Raw genomic sequence first — 19,650 nt, 5'->3', positions numbered from 1 at the left:
GTGCTTAGCATGGTATGCAGTGCATAGTAAATGCTCAATAAATAGGAACTAATAATATTATAACACTTCCCCTTTTCCTCATCCTTAATAACAGAAGATTCACCCTCCTTATCTATCATCCCCACACACCCAGGACTCTTCCTGGCTGCTCAAATCTAGACGTGGGGAGTAGAGTATAAAATTCTGAAGACTTAGCGTTATGTATCCTCACATGAAGAAAACGCAAACACTTCCTGAGACCTCTGGCATCAGGCATTATGCTAGATATTCTTACAAACCTCATCTCATTTAACTCTACAACAACGGTGGAAACAGCCCTGATTTTTACAGTAAGAAACCTGAGGTTCAGAAGGATAGCAAGAGAGCTTGGATTAAAATCACATTTCTCCTAAACAGGCTTTTGTGAGTTGGCCTGAGAGCGGGGTCTGCTTTTATAACCCCTCTAGGTGAATGTTGTTCCAGACAACAGACTCTGAAATGAGCTTTGAAAGCCAGACTCTTTGTAAACTGGGGATTGCTGGAACCATCCATATCTCTCGCATCCTTTGGGGAAAGTCTCTTAAAAATGGCTTTTAGTTTGGAGGACTCACTCCTCCTTCAAAAGCACATCCACAAAGCCCACAAAGGTAAGCATTCCTGGCAGGGCAGTCCTGGGAGATTGGAAAATGGAAAAAGTCTCAGGGCAACTGGCAGCTCAGTTATAAGAAGGAAATAAAAACCCAAGTTGAAGGTTTATAGAAAACACACAGAGGAAGAATGAAGCATAGTAATTGTTTACAGGCCACTCGTGGGCTGTCTAAAAATGCCATAAATAAGAAATACAGCTTGGGACAGACTAGCTTAAAAAGAGTTAATCCCTCAAACACAGTCCTCCAGGGAACATGACCCATGGGCATCCATCAAGCAAAAATCTGCACCATTGCTTATGAACAATTTCCCATGATTTCCCGGAGCTGACCCTCATCCCCTGCTGTTCCCAGCTTGCTTACTAACTAATCCCGCAGTAGAATGTTCACTCCAGGAAAGCAGGGCTGTATTTGGTTGACTTTTCTATCCTAGGTATCTACCAGAGTACCTGGCTAGTAACAGACTTTAAATATATGTTAAATAATTATTTAGTTTCTTATTTATTTAATTTTCCTGGTTAAATTGTTTCAACAAGAGAATCATTTCTAATGTTTTAAAGGTGTTCTACAGTGATGTGAATGCTTTGAGGAAAAAGACATTTATAGAATTCTAATGTGATGATAAAAGTAAGAATAGCTCAATGTTTATCTACACAATTTTGATCTCAGTCTTGTAACTAAGAGAACCAGTGTATAAAAGTCAAATTCTAATGAAATGGAAGATACCTGAATTCACTGGATAAGACACACAGCTTGGCAGGCTGTATGCACGATGTGTATTGAAAGAAAGAATAATGGAGGAACATATTGTTATGTTAGCAGACCTCCCACCTCTTCATTCAATGTCAGACATTTTGGAAAATAGTACCACAATACTCTCACTTCAATAATTTATGAGCAAAAACACTAAATGAAAATTCAACAAGAAATTCACCAGGTTACATGCAAGTCCTATATAATCTTGATTTGCATCAAATAGAAGACAAATTTTTATAAGGAAGATAAGCTCAAAAAGGATGTTTTTCATACTTTACCTCAATAATATTTTACTATGTCATAATGAGATTCTCTGTACAATGAATTCTCTATAACTGTCCCGAATAAATTTTAATTTTTTGGGAACTAGAAACCTCTCAAAAATCATTCATAAAAAGCATGTATTTTAGTTTCACTAATTAGATGAAACGATTGCAGGCTGTTTAAAAACCACATCCAAAAGTAGCAATTCTCTTTGTAACTTTTCTCAGTATCATCAAAGAACAGACACAGCCAACCAGAAATTAGAGATGGACAAACAGAGATTGGTCAAAGAATTGAAACTTACAAAACACAAATCATAAAAGCATCTACCACCAGCTACTTAAAAACCCAGTTCTATCTATAAAATATATTATATTTTAAGCTGTATCTGTAGTAATATGTTTATAAAATGTAAACCCCACTAGCATGGGCAATTCCAAACCACAATCACATCACCTCGCAAAAAGTTGAAATTATATTCAAATACATAAAGTATTGGAATTGCTTTCTAAACTAATTGATTTGAATTCTTCTACTAACCAAATGAATTAAGCAGTTCCCGACACTATTGTTGACGTAACACCACCATGCATTTCCTTTGTTTCATGTCTGTCTTGAAATTAGGTATGGCAGGTGCTAAGTAGATAATCAGTTACATTTTTTTAAAAAAAGGAGGTCCAGCATAACCAAGACACTAGCCAAAATGTTCAAAATCATTCCCTGTATTCTACTGCCAGTGGAATGGTAACAGTGATAATTGTAGTAAATATTGGTGTCACCTCTCTGCTATCCAAATCACTCGATTGTGTAGGTCATAAAATGTGAGTAGAATCAACCCAGCTCTAGGAGCTTTAGGCTCTAGGAGTAGGTCCTGATTGGCATAAACTAATGTAATCCCACTCTCTTGTATTCCACTAAGGTCCAATCAGAGTGAGCCCAAGGCATCCTTCAAAGCCTAGGAGGAGAAAGGTGCCCTCTTCTACTGAATGCACTCATTTTACTACAGGCAAAACCAGCCTGAGGATAAACTGACAGCCAGGGGGTGATAGAGCCAAGAGAGTGAGAGAAAAAAATGGAACCAACCAGAGGGATCCTTCTAAGCAAAAGCCAACTCCCTTGCTCTTGTGCCTAAAACCCTCCAGTGGCTTCCCATTTCAGCCAGAACAAAATCCAAACTTGTTCTCCACAGTGACCCTATCCTCGCTCATCTTCCTTTATTCCCACCTTTCTTCAGTGCCTTCTTTCGGCCCTTCACACACACTGATCTCCTTCCCTCCACAGGTCTCTGTATGCTTTATTCCTTACTCCAGGTCCTCCTAGGCTGCTACCAATCATCATTCATGCCTCCACTCAAATATCAGCACCCCCAAGGGGCCTTCTTTGAACTCCATGTTAACCCACTTTATGTCCTTCACAGAACTGGTCAGGGTCCAACGTTACCTGTACTTAGCATGTACATGTTTAAATATTTATCTCCCTCTTATAAGAATGTAAGCTCCTCAAAGGCAGGGACTCTGTTCTATCCATCAGTGTGCTCCCAGCTCCCAAAGCTGTGCTTCTGCATAACAGAAGTTCAATCTATAGTTTCTTGCAGATTGACTAAGCCCAAGATTCTACACAGGCCAGCCACATTGACCCAAAAATCCTAAATAATCCTTTGTTTTTAGCTGAAAACAAGAACTGCAAAACCCACAGCTCTCTTGAAGATTTCTATATACCCTGGATTACATTTTATTATTTCTAATCCTGGATGTCATTATTATTTAAATAATAAAAGCAAATTTCCTTTGAGAACAATGTCACTCGAAAGAAAATCAATTTGTAGTAGCAGAACTTAGTCCACATCCAGAAGATAAAAAACACATCTGAATACGTGTGTGTGTGTGTGTGCGCGCGCACGCGCATGCTCTCAAAACTTGACAATAAATGAATATGTGAAAACTTTTTTGGGTTATGGAAATGTTATAAAACCAGATAGTGGTGCTCATTGCATAATGCTACAAATTTAATAAAAATCATTAAATTATTTAAAAATCAATAATAAACAGCCCAATTTAAAATTAGCAAAGGTTTTGATATTTCACCAAAAAAGATATACTAATGGCAAATAGGCACATGAAAAAATGCTCAGCATCATTGTTCATTACAGAAATATTCACTAAAACCACAATGAGATACCACTTCACACATTTTACAATGACTAATATTAAAATGACAGATTCTACCAAGTTGTGGTGAGGCTGTGGAGCAACCAGGACTTTCATACATTGCTGGTGGGAATACAAAGTAATATAGCCCCTTTGGAAAACAGACTGGCAGTTTCTTATAAAGTTTAACATACACTTAACATATGGCACAGTAATCCCACCCCTAGAAATATGAAAACTTACATTCAACCCAAAACTACTACTAAACGCTGAATGTTTAATAGTAGATTTGAAACATCAAAAAACTCCCAGCCTAGGCAACATGGTGAAACCCTATCTCTACAAAAAAGTACAAAAATTAGCCAGGCATGATGGTACATGCCTGTGGTCGCAGCCACTCAAGAGGCTGAGATGGGAGGATCACTTGAGCCCAGGAGGTGGAGGCTACAGTGAGCTGTGATCATGCCACTGTACTCCAGCCTGGGTGACAGAGCAAGACCCTGTCTCAAAACAAAACAGAATAAAAAACTACGAAAACTCAAATGTTCTTTAATTGGTGAATGAGTAAGCAAACTGTGGCATATCTATACAATAGAATGTTACTCAGCAATAAAAAGGAATTAACTACTGACACATACAACATGGATGAATCTCAAATGCACTGTGTTAAATGAAAGATGCCAGACTCAAAATGCACACCCTAATGTTTCCATTTATCCTCTTCTGGAAAAGGTAAAACTATAGATATGGAGAATATATCGATGGTTTCCAGGAGTTTCAGGTGGGGAAAGGACTGACTATAAAGGAACAGCATCAGATAATTTTGGGGGGTGATGATACTGTTGTATATCTTGACTGTGGTGTTGGTTACATGACTGCATTTTTGAAATTCATGAAACTTCAACAAAAAGTGTATATTTTCACTCCCATTAGGATAGCTACTGTAAAACAAATAAACCAAACAAACAAAAAACAAGTATTGGTAAGGAGGGGAAGAAATTAGAACGCTTGTGCATTGCTGTTGGGAAAGTAAAATGGTACACCCACTACGGAAAACAGTACGGCAGTTTCTCAAACAAACAGAATTACCATATGATCTAGCAATTTCATTTCTGGGCACATGCTCAAAAGAACTGAAAGCAGACCCAAACAGATATTTGTACACTCATGTTTGTAGTAGCATTATTCACAGTAGCCAAAAGGTGGAAGCAAGCCAAGTGTCCATTGATAGATGAACGGATAAACAAAATGTGGCATATATACACAATGGAATATTATTCAACCTTAGAAAGAAAGAAATTCTGACACATGCTACGCATGGATGAACCTTGAAGACATTATGCCAAGTGAAGTCAGTCAGTCATAGAAGGACAAATATTGTTTAATTCCACTTTTATGAGGTACCTAGAGTAGCCAAATTCAGAGAGATAGAAAGTAGAAGAGTGATTGCCAGGAACTGGCGAGAGGGAGGAATGGGGCATTATTGTTCAATGGTACAGAGTTTGGGAAGATGAAAAAGTTCTAGAGATGGATGGTGATGATGGTTACACGACAATATGAAAATATTTAATGCCACAGAACTGTACACTTTTGGCCACGCCTAAAAGAGCTACTGGGAAATATACCTGAATTGAAGAGGAATAAGAACCCAAATTCCTCCCTTTGCATCACCCTTCTGCTTGTATGCTGTCAGCCGCCCGGCTTTCTTTCAGTTCTTAAACTACACCAAGGTCCTGTCTCTCAAGACCTCTACAAAGCCTCTTCCTTCTGTTGGAATGCTAGACCCCCTAAACCTCTCCCCTGGTTGGTTCCTCCTCCTTCTGCCGTGTCCCCTCCCAACCTCTCCCTTGATTGGTTCCTCCTTCTATTAGGCCCCCAGCCCCTCCCCTGATTGGCTCCTCCTTTCAATCACTGCTTCAGATTCCCTTTTAGAGTTGTCGCTCCCGCTCACCCTTGTCCAATAATGATTTATTGAGTACTAAGTGCCAAGCACTATTCTACAGGAATATAGCATTGAACAATACAGTGCTCACCTGTGAGAGGTTGGGGGGCATGACGAACACTAAAAGAAACAGGGTAGGAAACAATGAGGAAGGGCAAGGGACGGTGCTGTTTCAAAGAGGGTTGGCAAGGATACTTCTTGCTGTTCCTAAGCAAGAGGAGCAGCAAGTTCAAAGGTTCTGGATCAGGAATGTGCTTGGAGTGCTGAAAGAACAGAGTTATATGCAAGGAGGAGGGGAGGTAAAAGATAAGGTCACAAAGGTGGCAGGGGCCAGATCACATCTAGCTGTGAAGGCCACCAGTAATTCAGGATTTTACTGAGTCAGATGAGAACCTTTAGGGAGTTTTAAGCAGAGGTATGACATATCTGACTTGCATTTCTAAAAGATCTCCTTGGCACTTTTTTTTTTTTTTTTTTGGTAGAGACAGGGTCTCACCATGTTACCTATACTGGTCTTGAACTCCTGGCCTCAAGGAGTCCTGCCACCTCGGCCTCCCAAAGTGCTGGGATTACCAAAGTGAGCCACCACACCCAGCCCAGCCTGCCCTTGGTACTCTTTCTAAAGGCCCCATGTTTCCTTCATAACATTACTCAAAGTTTACAATGTATATTTATAAGATTATTTGTTTAATGTCTATTTCCCCGAGCAGGCTGCATATTTCATAAGAGTAGGAACCATGTCTCTCTCTTTGTGACAACACAAACTCAAATTCCAGCATAATACCTGGCACATAGTCTGTGTTCAATAAAGATTTGTGAAATGAATTAACTAATGAAGTCTAACCTCTAGGATAAAGTAGCTCCAAGTATATAGTTTGCAAGTACACAATCATTTTTGTATTTTTTACATTCCTAAATGTAGCCTAACTTTCTCTTGGTGAATAAATTAAACATTAGAACCAACTAATACTTAGAGTCTACTTAGAGTCCTAATGTGCTTGATACTGTAGCAGATACTTCTACTCACCTGAAATATTCTTAATCTTTAGTAGCAGATAAAGACCCTAGACATTTCTTAGTAATTCTAAAGTAATGAAATGGACACATTAAACATAGTAGTAAAAGCTAAATTTGTGACAGTAACTACTGAAAAGTTACAAAGTCTACCATTTAAAGGCTGCTGGGCAATGTCTGTGGTCTAGACATTTTTTGAGTCCTCATCATGTGACACAGACAGGGGTAACCATATCAGGACTACGCAGATGAGTACGTCTGTGTTCTTTCCTGCAAGAGCTCATGCTCTAATAAGTAATCTCCAGGATGTTTTACTGCTTGTAACTCTTGCCTACATTTGTTATCTGAATATGTGCAAATAATGTATTTGCCTCTTTTATGGTCATCTGAAATTATACTATCTCAAGTTTAAAACACTCTAACAAATGTGTTTGGTTCATAATTAGCACACAGGCTAACCCCCCTGAAGACTACAGAAGTGGCAAATTTCTCCTTTTCATAAATGGTTCGGTGAAGCCAATTCTGCATCAAATAGCCAAGACTGCAACAGAAAACAAACAAACCCAATCTATGTTCTCCAGGTTTTCCCCCAAAACCACTCAGGGCAGCAACAACGGCAGCAACAACTCTGTGACTAACAGTCCCCTAGAAAGGGAGCAGAAAAAGCGGCAAAAAGCACTGGCTGTCTCCTGCAGTGGCCACGGGCAGCTCTTGTTCAGGCATCACCAAGCAGAGTTATGGAAACCAACCCATTTCAGCACGTCCTGTCTTTGGACTGCCATGAGAAACATAGGCTTTAGAGAGAGCCAATCAATTAAAGCGGATTGTGTTAGAACAAAGAAGGCCAGTATTCTGGCAGAGGCACATGGAGTAATCCAAGTGGGGAAAAAAAAATCCCATGAAGTTTCATGTGAGTTAGCAAATGATAGAGGATGGACAAGAAACCCAACAGGTCTTTCTACACCTCTAGTCCCTTAGAAATGAATGCAATGATCACAGAAAAACTCTTAAAATATTTAAATACACAGACATATGCTAACAGTAATACAGACATGAAAATATCCTGAAACCATTTATAAATACTATACATTTATATCAGAGATGATATACTTCCAATTTTCTTCTTCAAATATCTTTTAATGGTAATACACAGCACAGTAATTGCCATGGGTTCATGGCTTCTCTGTAATATATTTTTTTCCTATGTAGAATCCTTACCTTATTTTCAAGTGACATGGAAATAAAACTACTGTAAGCTGGTTAAATTTTTATATAGAGAGTCAAGGCAGACTGATGAATCTATATTTCAGCATATTTTATAGATCATTAATTTCCAGCAATTCGTTTCTTGAATTAAGATTTTTTTTTAAAAGAAAGCAAGAAAAGTTGGCCACCATATATTAGACTCAGTTTGTGTTCTTCCTTAACATGAGCCTTATCAGCTCTGCCACAGCTGAAGTGATTCCAAATTGCTTTATGACACACTTGGATTTTCTCCTGCTAATAATTCCTCCTTCCTGCCCATGACTGGCAGGCTTCTTCCACACTGCAGTAATGTGGGACAGCTAATTATCTACCAATCCACCTTGCTATTCCATACTTGGCGACTTTTATCTGCACAGGACAGCTGCACTCTCTGCGTTTGAAGTAAAATGTCAGTCTCTGCTAATGCAACAAGACTTACATCACTAATGATGTCTCCACACTTTGAAGAAACAACTCAAAGCCTAATTAAAAATTCAGATTCATTTTCACTGGTTTGCCGATTTTCACTGTCCTTCCACCAGGGCCTTGAATATCTTTAAAAATACTCCATGCAAAAATAAAATAAAATAAAAATCCAAGGGGAAGCAAGAAAAAAAAAAGTGCTGCCGTCTTGGGCTTTGACTGCATCTTTATAATAACTGTTATGGTTGGAAGAGAACCAAGACATTATCATGTACAAGATAAGAATTTACTCCCCTGGCTTCCACTCTACAATTACAATAAAGCATACTATTTCCAGAGAAATATGGACCATAAGCTACTTTTTACATTCCCCACTCTGGTGTTTAGGTGCTGGAACTTTTCAAACTGTAATTAACTCGGAAATCATCTGACTGTGTAAATCTGAAGTAGAGAAAGCTACCTTTGAACTCAGAAAAAAAGAAGGCAAGGTAAAGAAACATTTAAATGACATTTAGTTTGTTTCATCATCAAATTAAATGAATGATTCCTCCAAAGTAGTAATCCTATTGCAATTTTCACCAAAAAAAAAAAAAAGGAGAGAGAGAGAAAGAAACAACTTCATATCCCCTTAATGACTAGGGAGAGAGAGGTCAGCCATAAAATCCAATTTCAAAATAGAACTTTACCTGAAAATTACAGGTGGAATTTTCTTCTGTGGCTTTTACATAAACGAACACAAAAAAAGTCATTCCTCCTCTAAAGTATTTTTAAATAACTTACCTTTTCAGTAAAAAAAAAAAAAATTGTTTTGATGGTACTGGTTCACAATGATAGGTATTGACCACTTAACTTTGCACTTAAAAAAAAAATCTAACAACATTCTAGTAAGTCTAAGAATTTTTTAACTTTCTTCACTGGCTCACCGACTTCTACATATTTCACAACTTAAAAATCTAGTCAGCTGTCAAATTAGACCATCAGCTTTAAGTTTGCAGCTATTAAGTCATTAAGCCAAACTTTCTTTTCAAAAGAGGAATGTATACTACTATGTCAGGTTTCCTTTTCCATTCTAAGAGAAAAATGCGGAAAAAAAAGCGGCCCCCACAGTATATCATGAAAAGGGTCAAAAAACGAGATTCTAAAAGCAAAACATGAGTTCTAAATCTATCACTTACTACTGGTATGCTCTCCAGGGAGCCACTTCCTCGCTGGGCCTCAGTTTCTGTAAAATGAACATTTGTAAAACAAGCAGGGCAGATTTGACTATCTCTCTGGTCCATCCCTGTTCTCATAGCAGCCAGTGATCTGTAGATCTGAGAGGTCAGGGAGAAATGGCAGGCCTGCTAAGCCTGGATTTGCACAACTCCACAGGAGGGACCACACTGGGCAGCCAGCCTGTCTTTGGACCAGAAGCAGGGAGTCTACCTTGCAGGCTCCAACTGGACTTGGGGAGGCAGAATCCAGAAATGTAGCAGGCCTTGGCAACTGGTGACTGCTGAACAGTGTCTGAGTCTGAAGTCACTTTGGCTGAGTTTTCTAGGTTCTAAGCTTTCTCCGGATTTTTGTTTCTTCTACTCAGAGCACATCACCTCCAAATACAAGGAACTTAGGCACAAGCAACAACTAGTTCCCAACTCAAACACTGATAAGCGACTGCCAGCCATATTGAAATAGAGGGGAGAAGCTATTTAAGAAGTAGGCAAGCAAAGAGAGAAAAACAGTGTACTGGCCACATGCTTTGAGCCCTAATCCAGTCCTGCACAAAGATCTACCCCAGACACTTCAATTGCATAGGGCGGTAGCTTCCTTTCTTGCCAGTGTGAGCTGAGCGTTCTGCTGCCTGCAGAACAAGTCTTTACTGACATGAAGGATCCAAGAAACACCCCCTAGCTTGACCTCTGCCTATTTCTCCCACCTCTATTTATGCCCTTTCTTCCCACTAGTTCTCTAAACTCCAAAACCATAATGCCATCTTTCCACTCATCAAAGGTGCTATGCTTTTCCTCAAAAAGTAGCCTTCTGGGGAGTCCACTCTTTGACTAACCAACTCCTAATTCATTTCACTTTCTCAGGGAGGCCTGCCAGAATCCCTCTGTGCCCTTAAATAGGTTAACATCCCTGACACTTTCTCCAAGCATCCTGAACCTCCTCTCATAACATTCATTACATCAGAAATTAACTGATGGGTAGGTATCTCAAACCTAACATAGTGCCTGGCACCAAGTAAACATTCATCTGTGTTGAAGTAATTATGATGACAAGCTCATATCTCAAAGCAATTCATTCTAGAACTCTTCTATCAGAAAGCTCTCCTTTGTATCACAAAGAAATTGGCTTCCCCATAACCCGCACACAAGCACTGCGTTTTCTTTCTGTAACCCGCTGAATAATTCTAACCCAGACACTGCAAATTGGTGGCCTTTGGCCCTATCCAGCCTGCAGACATGTTTAGTTTGGCCCACATAGTGTGTTTTTTCTTTCTTTTTTTTTTTTAAAAACTGAATTAGTTGCCAAAAATTTAAAGATATTTTATGGAAAAAACAGACACCCAGCTTCTCATAAAAAACAAAGTCATGTGACAACATTGGACCCACATGGCTACTGGGCAACAGAGTAGCTCTGAGTGGTCCTGCCCCCCTTCACCCTTGGCACATGCCCTCCAGCTTGTAACATCCAACACCACTCCCTGCTTACCTACACCTGGTCCACTTCATTCGTTGTGTCTAACCGACCTCTAGAAACATGAATTCGATATAGCAACCTTGGGTGTACTCTAGATCCCACATTTTAGCATTTATTTCTATATTGTCTTGAGCCATCCAAGTTGGTTTAGCCTCTCCGGACAGGACAGAGCTCTGGGGTCTTAGGGGGAGGCACTGGATGTCCTGTATTACTCTCAGCCTCCCTGCAATAAGGAATCCAGTGAATATTTGCTGACAGACTGATCAGAAGACATTATATATTAGTCCAGCTCTTCCTCTTCAATCCGCCTCTCTTCTCTCCCAGTTACAGCTATCTCGCTTAGTCCTTTTCTGACTCTTGTCTCTTCTGGAAGGGGGAGAGAACAGGGACAAGCAGTAGATGTGGTTCATATTGCAGTAGTCCAATGTGTGTGCCTAGACTATATGCCAGCCTTTAAGAAAAACAAGGACCCTCCCAGTCTTGTGGAGAAAGCCAGGCATGAAATCGAGGGCCAGACAGCACAATTAGGGACAGACCCAGAGAAGCTTCCCCAAAGAAGCTTGGCATTACATCTGGAAGTCTGGGGAATTTGCTGGGCAAAGGTATTAGCTAATTTGTAAAAATCTAGGAGAGTCACCAATGGTTTTATTCAGGTACCTCATTGTTAAAAAATGTAGCCTAAACAATCTCCAAAATATTTATATTTATTTGTCAATTGTAAATTTTATACACTAGTGTACCAATATATTATATATATTATAAAACATTACAAATATAGAAATTAAATAAGGATACAATAAAAATGTCATAGATGAAATTAAGTGATATTTGGAATTTGCTTCAAAATAATCTGGGGGGAAGAGCAAGTGGAGGCAGAGGCAGAGATGAAACCAGCCTGACCATCAATTAATAACTGTCAAAGCTGGGTGAGAGTTATGTGGATATTCATATGCTATTTTATTTACTTTTGTATATGTTTTTAAATCTTTGTAGTTTAAAACTAAAGAAATAACTATGACTAGCCAGGTCTAGCATTTTCTTCAGAAAGCCCCAAGCATGGTTTTGCACCACATCCAAAGGTCTGTGAACCATATCTTAAGAACCTGGGGGCAGAGGATTGACCATATTGAAACATGCAGGTCTACAAATTAGATTTCAGTTTCATTCAGGCCAGGAGCTGCGTGTTTACTACCTTCCAGGTTCTGTGCCCTGGCACTAAATGAACTGCTCTCGTATTTACATTTCTGTTTATTGACTGCTCCTGCCTTAGGCCCTGAGCTAGACACTTGGTTATCCTTTAAAATACATTTACCCCCATTAGCTACATGAAATACAAAGACACTAAAGTTCAGAGTGATTTAATAACATGACAGAAGTTACACAGTTAATAACTAGCTGGCTGAGTCAAAATTCTTGTCCCTGTTGTCCCTTCATATTTTGACTTTCAATAAATTCTTACTCCAAGGTCCAAGCATATCTAAAATAAATCCCACTCCATCTAATACCAAAATTCCAGAGTTCTGCAAGGTTCCCGCCTGCTCATCCACTTAAGCTCAAGGAAGGAACTCCTCGAGCAGCAACCAGAAATAGCAGCAACATGTTACTAAGTGTAAAACCATCTCCTCTCCCTTCCCCAAGCCCTTACAGACTCAAGTACTATTGGCAGGAAAAACATAATAAGCACAAGGAATAAGGCCAGCTAAGATAGGCGTTAGTGAGAAGGAAGTCGAGGAAGTGCTAAGCACAACAGAGACAGTTTATCAGAAGTCATTCAACATGCTTTTTCTTGGGCTCATTCCTGACAAGTTCAACTCAGAGTCATCCATCTGTCAATGGACAGTTTTCTTCTATTCTAAATACCCATTTTCAAAAGAAAACAACATAGCAGTTTTTCCACTAAGGTTTATATGGTACACAAGGCATAGAATCAAACCACATTATTTGCATATACAGGTGATTTTTCCTTCGAAATGTTCTATATTGCATAATTACACATTCAAATCATTCTAAACCAGCCCCGTCTTGTTATGATGCATGTGATTTAGAGGAAATTACACATCTTACCAAACATGACTGCAAATCAGCTTGCAGTTACAATAGAGCCAGCAAGATATTTATGTCCAATAACCACAGAAGCTCTAGGATAATGGCCAAAGAAATGAGACATGGGAGCCATATGAAGGGGCACAGGAGTCAGAGTCCTGCTCAGGTGTTCAAGATACACCGGCTACCTTATCCAGTGCCACCAAAGGAATCAGAAACACCTGATGAACTACTGATTTCGCTACCCTTCATGTGTGAGGCGGCTGCTGCTGCTGCTGCTGCTGCTGCTGCTGCTGCTTTCAGGACTGGCCTGTTGTGTGGACATTTCACTGAAAAGGACAATGGAGAAGTAGCTAACTTCCTTGACTTCACCAGAGGGGTTTGGGCAAGGCTCCTCTATGCTCCTACAATATCCTGTTTCTCTCTCTACCACTGCACTAACCTACTGCAGTGTAACGCCTCTATGTCTCTCGCTAACCACCTGTATCATAATGCCTCTTTTTGTGTCTATTTCCATCATTAGTTGAGAGATTAAGGGCATGGGCTAGGCTTTAGTCACCTTTGATTGCCAGTTTAATCTAACCCCGCTTTGGGAGGCCGAGGCGGGTGGATCACGAGGTCAGGAGATCGAGACCATCCTGGCTAACATGGTGAAACCCCATCTCTACTAAAAACACAAAAAAATTAGCTGGGCATCGTGGCAGGCGTCTGTAGTCCCAGCTACCCGGGAGGCTGAGGCAGGAGAATGGCGTGAACCTGGGAGGCGGAGGTTGCAGTGAGCCGAGATCATGCCACTGCACTCCAGCCTGGATGACTGAGCAAGACTCCCTCTCAAAAAATAATAAATAAATAAATAAATAAATAAATAAATAAATAAAATCTAACCCAAGACCCTTCATAGAGCAGAAGCTCCCCAAAATTTTGTTGGATATATGTGAAAATGAATAATGCAGGACAGACACGGTAGCTCACACCTGTAATTCCAGAACTTTGAGAAGCCAAGGTGGGAGGATCACTTGAGGCCAGGAGTTCAAGACTAGCCTGGCCAACACAGTGAGACTCCATCCCTACAAAAAATAACAAAATTAGCAGGGTGTGATGGTATGCGTGTGTAGTCTCAGCTACTCAAGAGGACTGCTTGAGCCCAGGAGTTTGAGGTTACAGTGAACTATGATCACATCACTGCACTCTAGCCTGGGTGACAGAGCAAAGATCCTGTCTCTTAAGAAAAAAAAAAAAAATGGAAGGAATTTAGTGCATTGCTGTTTTACTGCATACAAAGGAGGGTTGCTCTTTAATTCCAGCTGTAGTCAGTATTTACAACATTGCTTTTTATCTTTGACACTTCTGCCCCAGCTGAGTCCTTCAGTTCCTGAACACGCCTCTGTTCTAGCTACTGCGTTTTCTTCAACTGGAGTTGAAGCTCCAGTTCTTGCTTCTGGTATTTCTTCTGCCCTGACTGGAAGAAACCCTGCTCCCTCCCTCCCTCCCAGGCCTCATCCAGCAGCTGTCTGATCAACCTGCTGGTCTGTCTGCCAAGTTCATAGTAAGTGTGCCCAGCCCAGCAGAGTTGGGCTAACTTTAAGGCAGGCACACTGGCCTTGGGCCAGGCCCTTGCTGTTAGGAAGCCTGTATTGTCCTATAATGTTAAATGGGCCTTATAAGTGCCTGGCGAAATGGCTCCCAGAGCCAGATATACCTTCTAACAAGCAGGCATTGTTACTTAGCTGGTTTACCTGTGCAATCTTATCTCCTCCTGGCGAATGTAAACTCCTTAAGGAGTTGTGCTGGAATATGTCCTTGTAAAATCCCCCGAATACCCAGCATAGAGCTCCATGTTCAGTAAGCTTCCAACAATTATTTCTCCATTTGAGAACAACCACATCCATCCATATTTCTCAGCCCTGGCTTAACATTAACAGATGCCTTTACACGCACTATTTCCTTGAAGTCCACAGAGCAAATCTTGAGGAAGAATCATCCTCCTCAATTTTACAGATAAAATCACCCAACTTGCAAACAGCAGAGCTGGAATCCAGGTCTCTACCTACCCAACATGGGGCTCTTTCCACTCCACGATGCTGCTTGATAAAAGCTTGTTGCATGAATAAACAGGCGAAAACACATCTCCCTGGACACAGCCACTTACTGCTCCCAGACCTCAATGCCACCATGGCCCCTCTGCACCAGACCCATGAGGAGACGATGATTAGGTTTTTGACTTTTATCCATGATGTATGATGTCTGCTGTCAGGGGAACAGTATTCGGTGACAGCTTTCCCAGAGTACTGGCGAAATTGGTTGGCACAACTTATTTAAACATTGTTTTTATATATTTTGTCCATTATTAAAAAGGAACAACAAAAATCATAAGTAGACAGCCCCCGCTGGAGAATTTTCCAAGAAAATCTTCAAGATAGACGCTTTTCAAACTGTCTTCTCTATCAGCAAGTGCAAAAACTATGTCATGGGAAACTATAGTGCTGAAAGAAGGCTAGGTTTTTGTTTTTGTAAAATTACCCCCTTGCAACTCCTTATAAGCAGTAAGTGCTACCACTCGAAATGCTGCAAAACAACAGGCCTGGTTTGAGGGCTACTTTATAATTTCTCAAACTTTAAAATTGTCTTTCGAGAATTTCAGCAGCAGAAGCAATATAAAAGTCTGAACATTGGCTTTTTACATACAAAGAGGCCTACAGAATGTTTCTCATAAAGTGAGATGCTGTCCTGAAAGGCCCGTACTATGCTCAAAATGCCAAGGTCAAATGAAAGGAGTCAATCCCTTAAGCAAGGGAAGACATTCTTTTCCAAAGAGCCACAACTATCCCCCTCTCCATCCCCACCGTGACCATCTTTGTAGGAAGTCACACCTTAATGCCTATGTGAGGCTTACCTCTGAAAAACAGATTAGCTCCACCTCTATAAAATCCAACATGCTGCAGGGAAGGCTACATAACCTACACTTTAGGTAACTAAACCCACATAATTTCAGACCCACTGAGCAAATCCCAAAGGTTTACAGATGAGAACGTGTGGCTCAAAATCTTTGTTCTAAGGCCAAAAATCTAACCTGCATTCGACTTTTTTTTTTTTCCAACCAGTCTAACTAAATTAAAAAGAGACACTTTCTGCAATTTTCCGAGATAGAAGCAAGTGGCAGATCAATGTACAGCTCAAGAAGCAGAATTTAAATACAGTATGTGTGTCTCCTTTCAAAAAAGGAAAGAAGCCACTTCACATTTTGCCAGACAAAACCCTGTCCACGGGAGGTCCGTTTCCACAATGAGGTTGCAAAGGTGTTAGAAAGAGGCCAGTTGGGAGGAGATAAAGGGCCATTTGGGCACAAACCTCCCACCGATCAGAGCTTTTTTTCGAAGTGTCTCTTTTTCAACAGGGCAGCCTTTTAAAACTACATTTGCTTAAGATCCCTACCTGAATGACAATGTGTTGGGATCCAATTTCACCTTTTGTCAAGGACTGGGTGAGAAACAGTAAAACGGCTGTCAGCATCTTAGAAAAAGCAAGTCCTTAGCTTACAAGGAAAAGGCATGGCGGGGGGCGGGGTAGGCGGGAATCCTAAGATTTCTTGTCCAGCCCTAGCGATGGAGTGAAGGTGGCAAATGCCTACAAATCCTACAAGCAGAGTCCACAACTCCAATATATTAAGTTTCCTTTATTAAAAGAGGTGCCTCAATGCAAAAATACAATTGTTTGTGCTCTGAATGGAAATATTCATCACTGTTTTTTAATCCTAGTTTTCCATCTTTTCTAAAAGTCACTTCACTCCTAAGAACTCAGCAATAATCAGAAATCAGAAAATGCATATGGAAAAAATTGCAACTGAATCTGAACCTGAAAGATCGGCATAGTTGAAGGATGCATCTTAAAAGCTTATCTATTATTATGCAAATCAAGAAAACCCAACTCCATCGCACTTCAGGTCTGGGTGTCTGCAAATAAATGCAAAATTACCTTTCAAAATCCATCCACTCCTCAGTCCTCATGTCACCCTTAAGAAAAATCCCGGTGGTCTTTCCCCACAGTAGAAAAGGTCTGTGGAACTTGCCTCAAGAAAATTGTAACCTCTTGGGAGGAGACTGGTGTGGGGAAGTGGAAAGAAGAGGAAGGAAGAAGGAAAAAGAAAAGAAAGAGGAGGAGGAGAACAAGAAGGAGGAGGAGGAGGAAGGAAGAAAGAAGAGAAGGAGAAGAGGAGGAGGAGGAGGACGAAGAGGAAGAAAGAAGTAAGAAACCTAAATCCCAAAAGTGACTTAAACACCTCTCTCGGTGGGAGGTGGAAGGAGTGGTCACAGTAGGATGGAAATCAGAAACCTATCCCAAGAACGCATTCTTGGAAACTTCAATCTTTCGAAGACCACATTCATCCCCATGATTGTTAGAATGTATAAGAGAATGGTGTTAATTTATCTAAGAATGTTATAGCAAAGGGTTCAAGCTGGGAAAGTCATCTCAACCTCTCCTAATCTAGTGGGCCTTTATGACCAAGTGGATTAAAATAACAGCGGGGCAGAATCTCCAGGTGGTTGGTGTTCAGCAATTTTTACTACTGTTGGTGGTGAGTAACATCATCAGGATTCCTCACTAGCTGCGGGCAGTTTTTCTGTCAGCCCCCTTTCCTCTCCCGAGGAGGACGGACATGATAAACAATCTGGAGAAATGGGAACCTATTCACTTTGCTCCCTTTTTCTTCGCCCCAAAAAGGCACACATGAAACAAAAATCTACAGCAGACAGCACGCAAACCACAGCAGGATATGCGGAAAGCAACAAAAAGAGTCCCCTAGCAGGATTAGAGTCGGGAGTCTACCCGGAATCTACCAGGCCAGCCCCTCCCCCCATGCTCCCGGGCGGGGAAAGGAGCGCCGAGCCCACTCGGAGGGCCGCTCTCCGCCGGGACCTAGGTGTCCCCGGGGCAGCTGCGTACGCTGCGGCGCCTTCCCTCCCGCCGCCCATTGGTGCGCCTCGGTCGGAGGACGCGAGGGCGCGAGGACGCGGTCAAGGGGGTAGGGTGGGGACTTCGGAAAATCGTCCGAGTCAGACGGTGCTGGGGGCTCTGGGATGGGGACACAAAGAGGGAGGGGAGTTTGCAGGGGTGGCAGGGTGAAAACAAGCCTACATGGGAAACGTGTGCAAATTAGAGAAGACGTGCGAGGAAACTGGAGAATCCTTGACGAGATGAAGGAGCTGGTACTCAGAAGAGGGGGGCTGTGCAGGGTCAAGTGACTTCCGTGCAGAGGGCAGGGGATTCTGCAGGGAAGAAGGGCAGGGGTAGACGAATGCATGGAAGAAGAGTTGGTGTATGGTCAGGGGGTTTGTGCAGAGGACAGAGGGGTCCGACGGGAAGCCGGGCTCTGTGCATGCAAGGAGCCGATGCACACAGTCCAGGGGACTTGTACCGGGGAGTGGGATGGGGCTTTGAGCAAAGGAGAAAGGCGGGATGTCTGGCCAGCTCGGGGGCCACTTACCTGCATGGTGACGACCCCCAGCTCCTCGGCCGCCAGCCTCCGCATCTGGCTCGCCAGCACTTGCGCCTCGTCCAGGATGGAGAAGTCGGCTTCGGCCCCGGCGCCCAGGAGCCAGCACGCGACCAGGCAGAGCAGCCAGAGGGGCGGCCGCCGAGCCCGGGCCCCGGCCGTCTCCTCTTCCTCCGGCTGGCGGGCCATGCTGCCTCCCCCCACTCCCCGCCGACGGGCTCCGGGCGCGGGGAAGCGGGCCGCGGGAGGTGCGCCCAGGGCCCGCTCGGCGCACCCCGCAAAAGTTTCTTCCTCTGCTGCAGGCTTGGCTCCGCGCCGCGGTGGCGGCGGCTCCCAAACTTAGGGGGCGCCTGGCTACAGCGCGGGAGCGCGGGCAGCCACCATCGCGGGGCTCCGCGGCGGTTGGGGGAGGAGGCGGCCGCCCGAGGGGTCCCCGGAGCCCGGCGCCCACACGGCCCCAGCGGCGCAGAGGGCGTCTCCGAGAGCCGGGGCCCCCGCAGGCCGGGGTGCGCGGGCCCCGGGGCTGACAGTCGGAATCGGAGTCGGAGTCGGAGTCGGAGCCCGAGCCGAGCCGAGCCGCGCGGCTCTCGCTTCCTGCGAGTCCCGGCGCAGCGAGCAGGCGGCGGCGAGGGCGGACGGCGACCCCGGGGAGGAGGAGCGGCGGCCGGGCTGCGAGACTGGGGCAGCCACCCGAGCCAGGAGGGAAAGGGGAGGCTTCACAAACCCACACAACTGAAAGAAAGAAAGCAAGCGGTGGGGAAAGGGAGGCGTCTGGTGCCACCACGCTGCGCTCCGGCTCTGTGCACTTCCCGGCTGGGCCGCCGCCGCGGCTGCGGTGATTTATGGAACCAGCGAGAGAGGCGGGGAAATTCCCCCGGTTGCCCCTCCTCTCTCTCCCTGGCTCCCGCCTCAGAACCTGCCCCCCGGGACGCCGGGGGCCGGAGACCAGCCTCTCTCTCTGCTCGGGGACCGGCCCAGCCCCGGCAGGGGAGCCCACGGACCTTCCCGTGGCTGGAG

The 19,650-nt window shown here is 43.0% G+C and overlaps 1 protein-coding gene across 2 annotated transcripts in view; it reads right to left on the bottom strand.

Annotated features, from left to right (window-relative positions):
• CACHD1 (cache domain containing 1) overlaps positions 1-19,448 on the bottom strand; it is a 227,587-nt gene extending 208,139 nt beyond the window's left edge. Inside the window, exon 1 of one of the 2 annotated variants that reach the window (XM_012506444.2) lies at positions 18,625-19,448. In XM_012506444.2, the coding sequence (XP_012361898.2) occupies positions 18,625-18,822 (198 nt within the window). In that variant the 5' untranslated portion in view covers positions 18,823-19,448. The remainder of the gene's footprint in view (positions 1-18,624) is intronic. The other variant, XM_030812951.1, reaches the window with a different exon arrangement.
• Positions 19,449-19,650: the final 202 nt, after the last annotated feature.

The sequence above is a fragment of the Nomascus leucogenys genome, chromosome 5 (genome assembly GCF_006542625.1).
Source record: "Nomascus leucogenys isolate Asia chromosome 5, Asia_NLE_v1, whole genome shotgun sequence".
NCBI lineage: Eukaryota > Metazoa > Chordata > Mammalia > Primates > Hylobatidae > Nomascus > Nomascus leucogenys.
The sequence above is the reverse complement of the archived record's forward strand: the minus strand, read 5'-3'. Positions and strand labels throughout refer to the sequence as shown.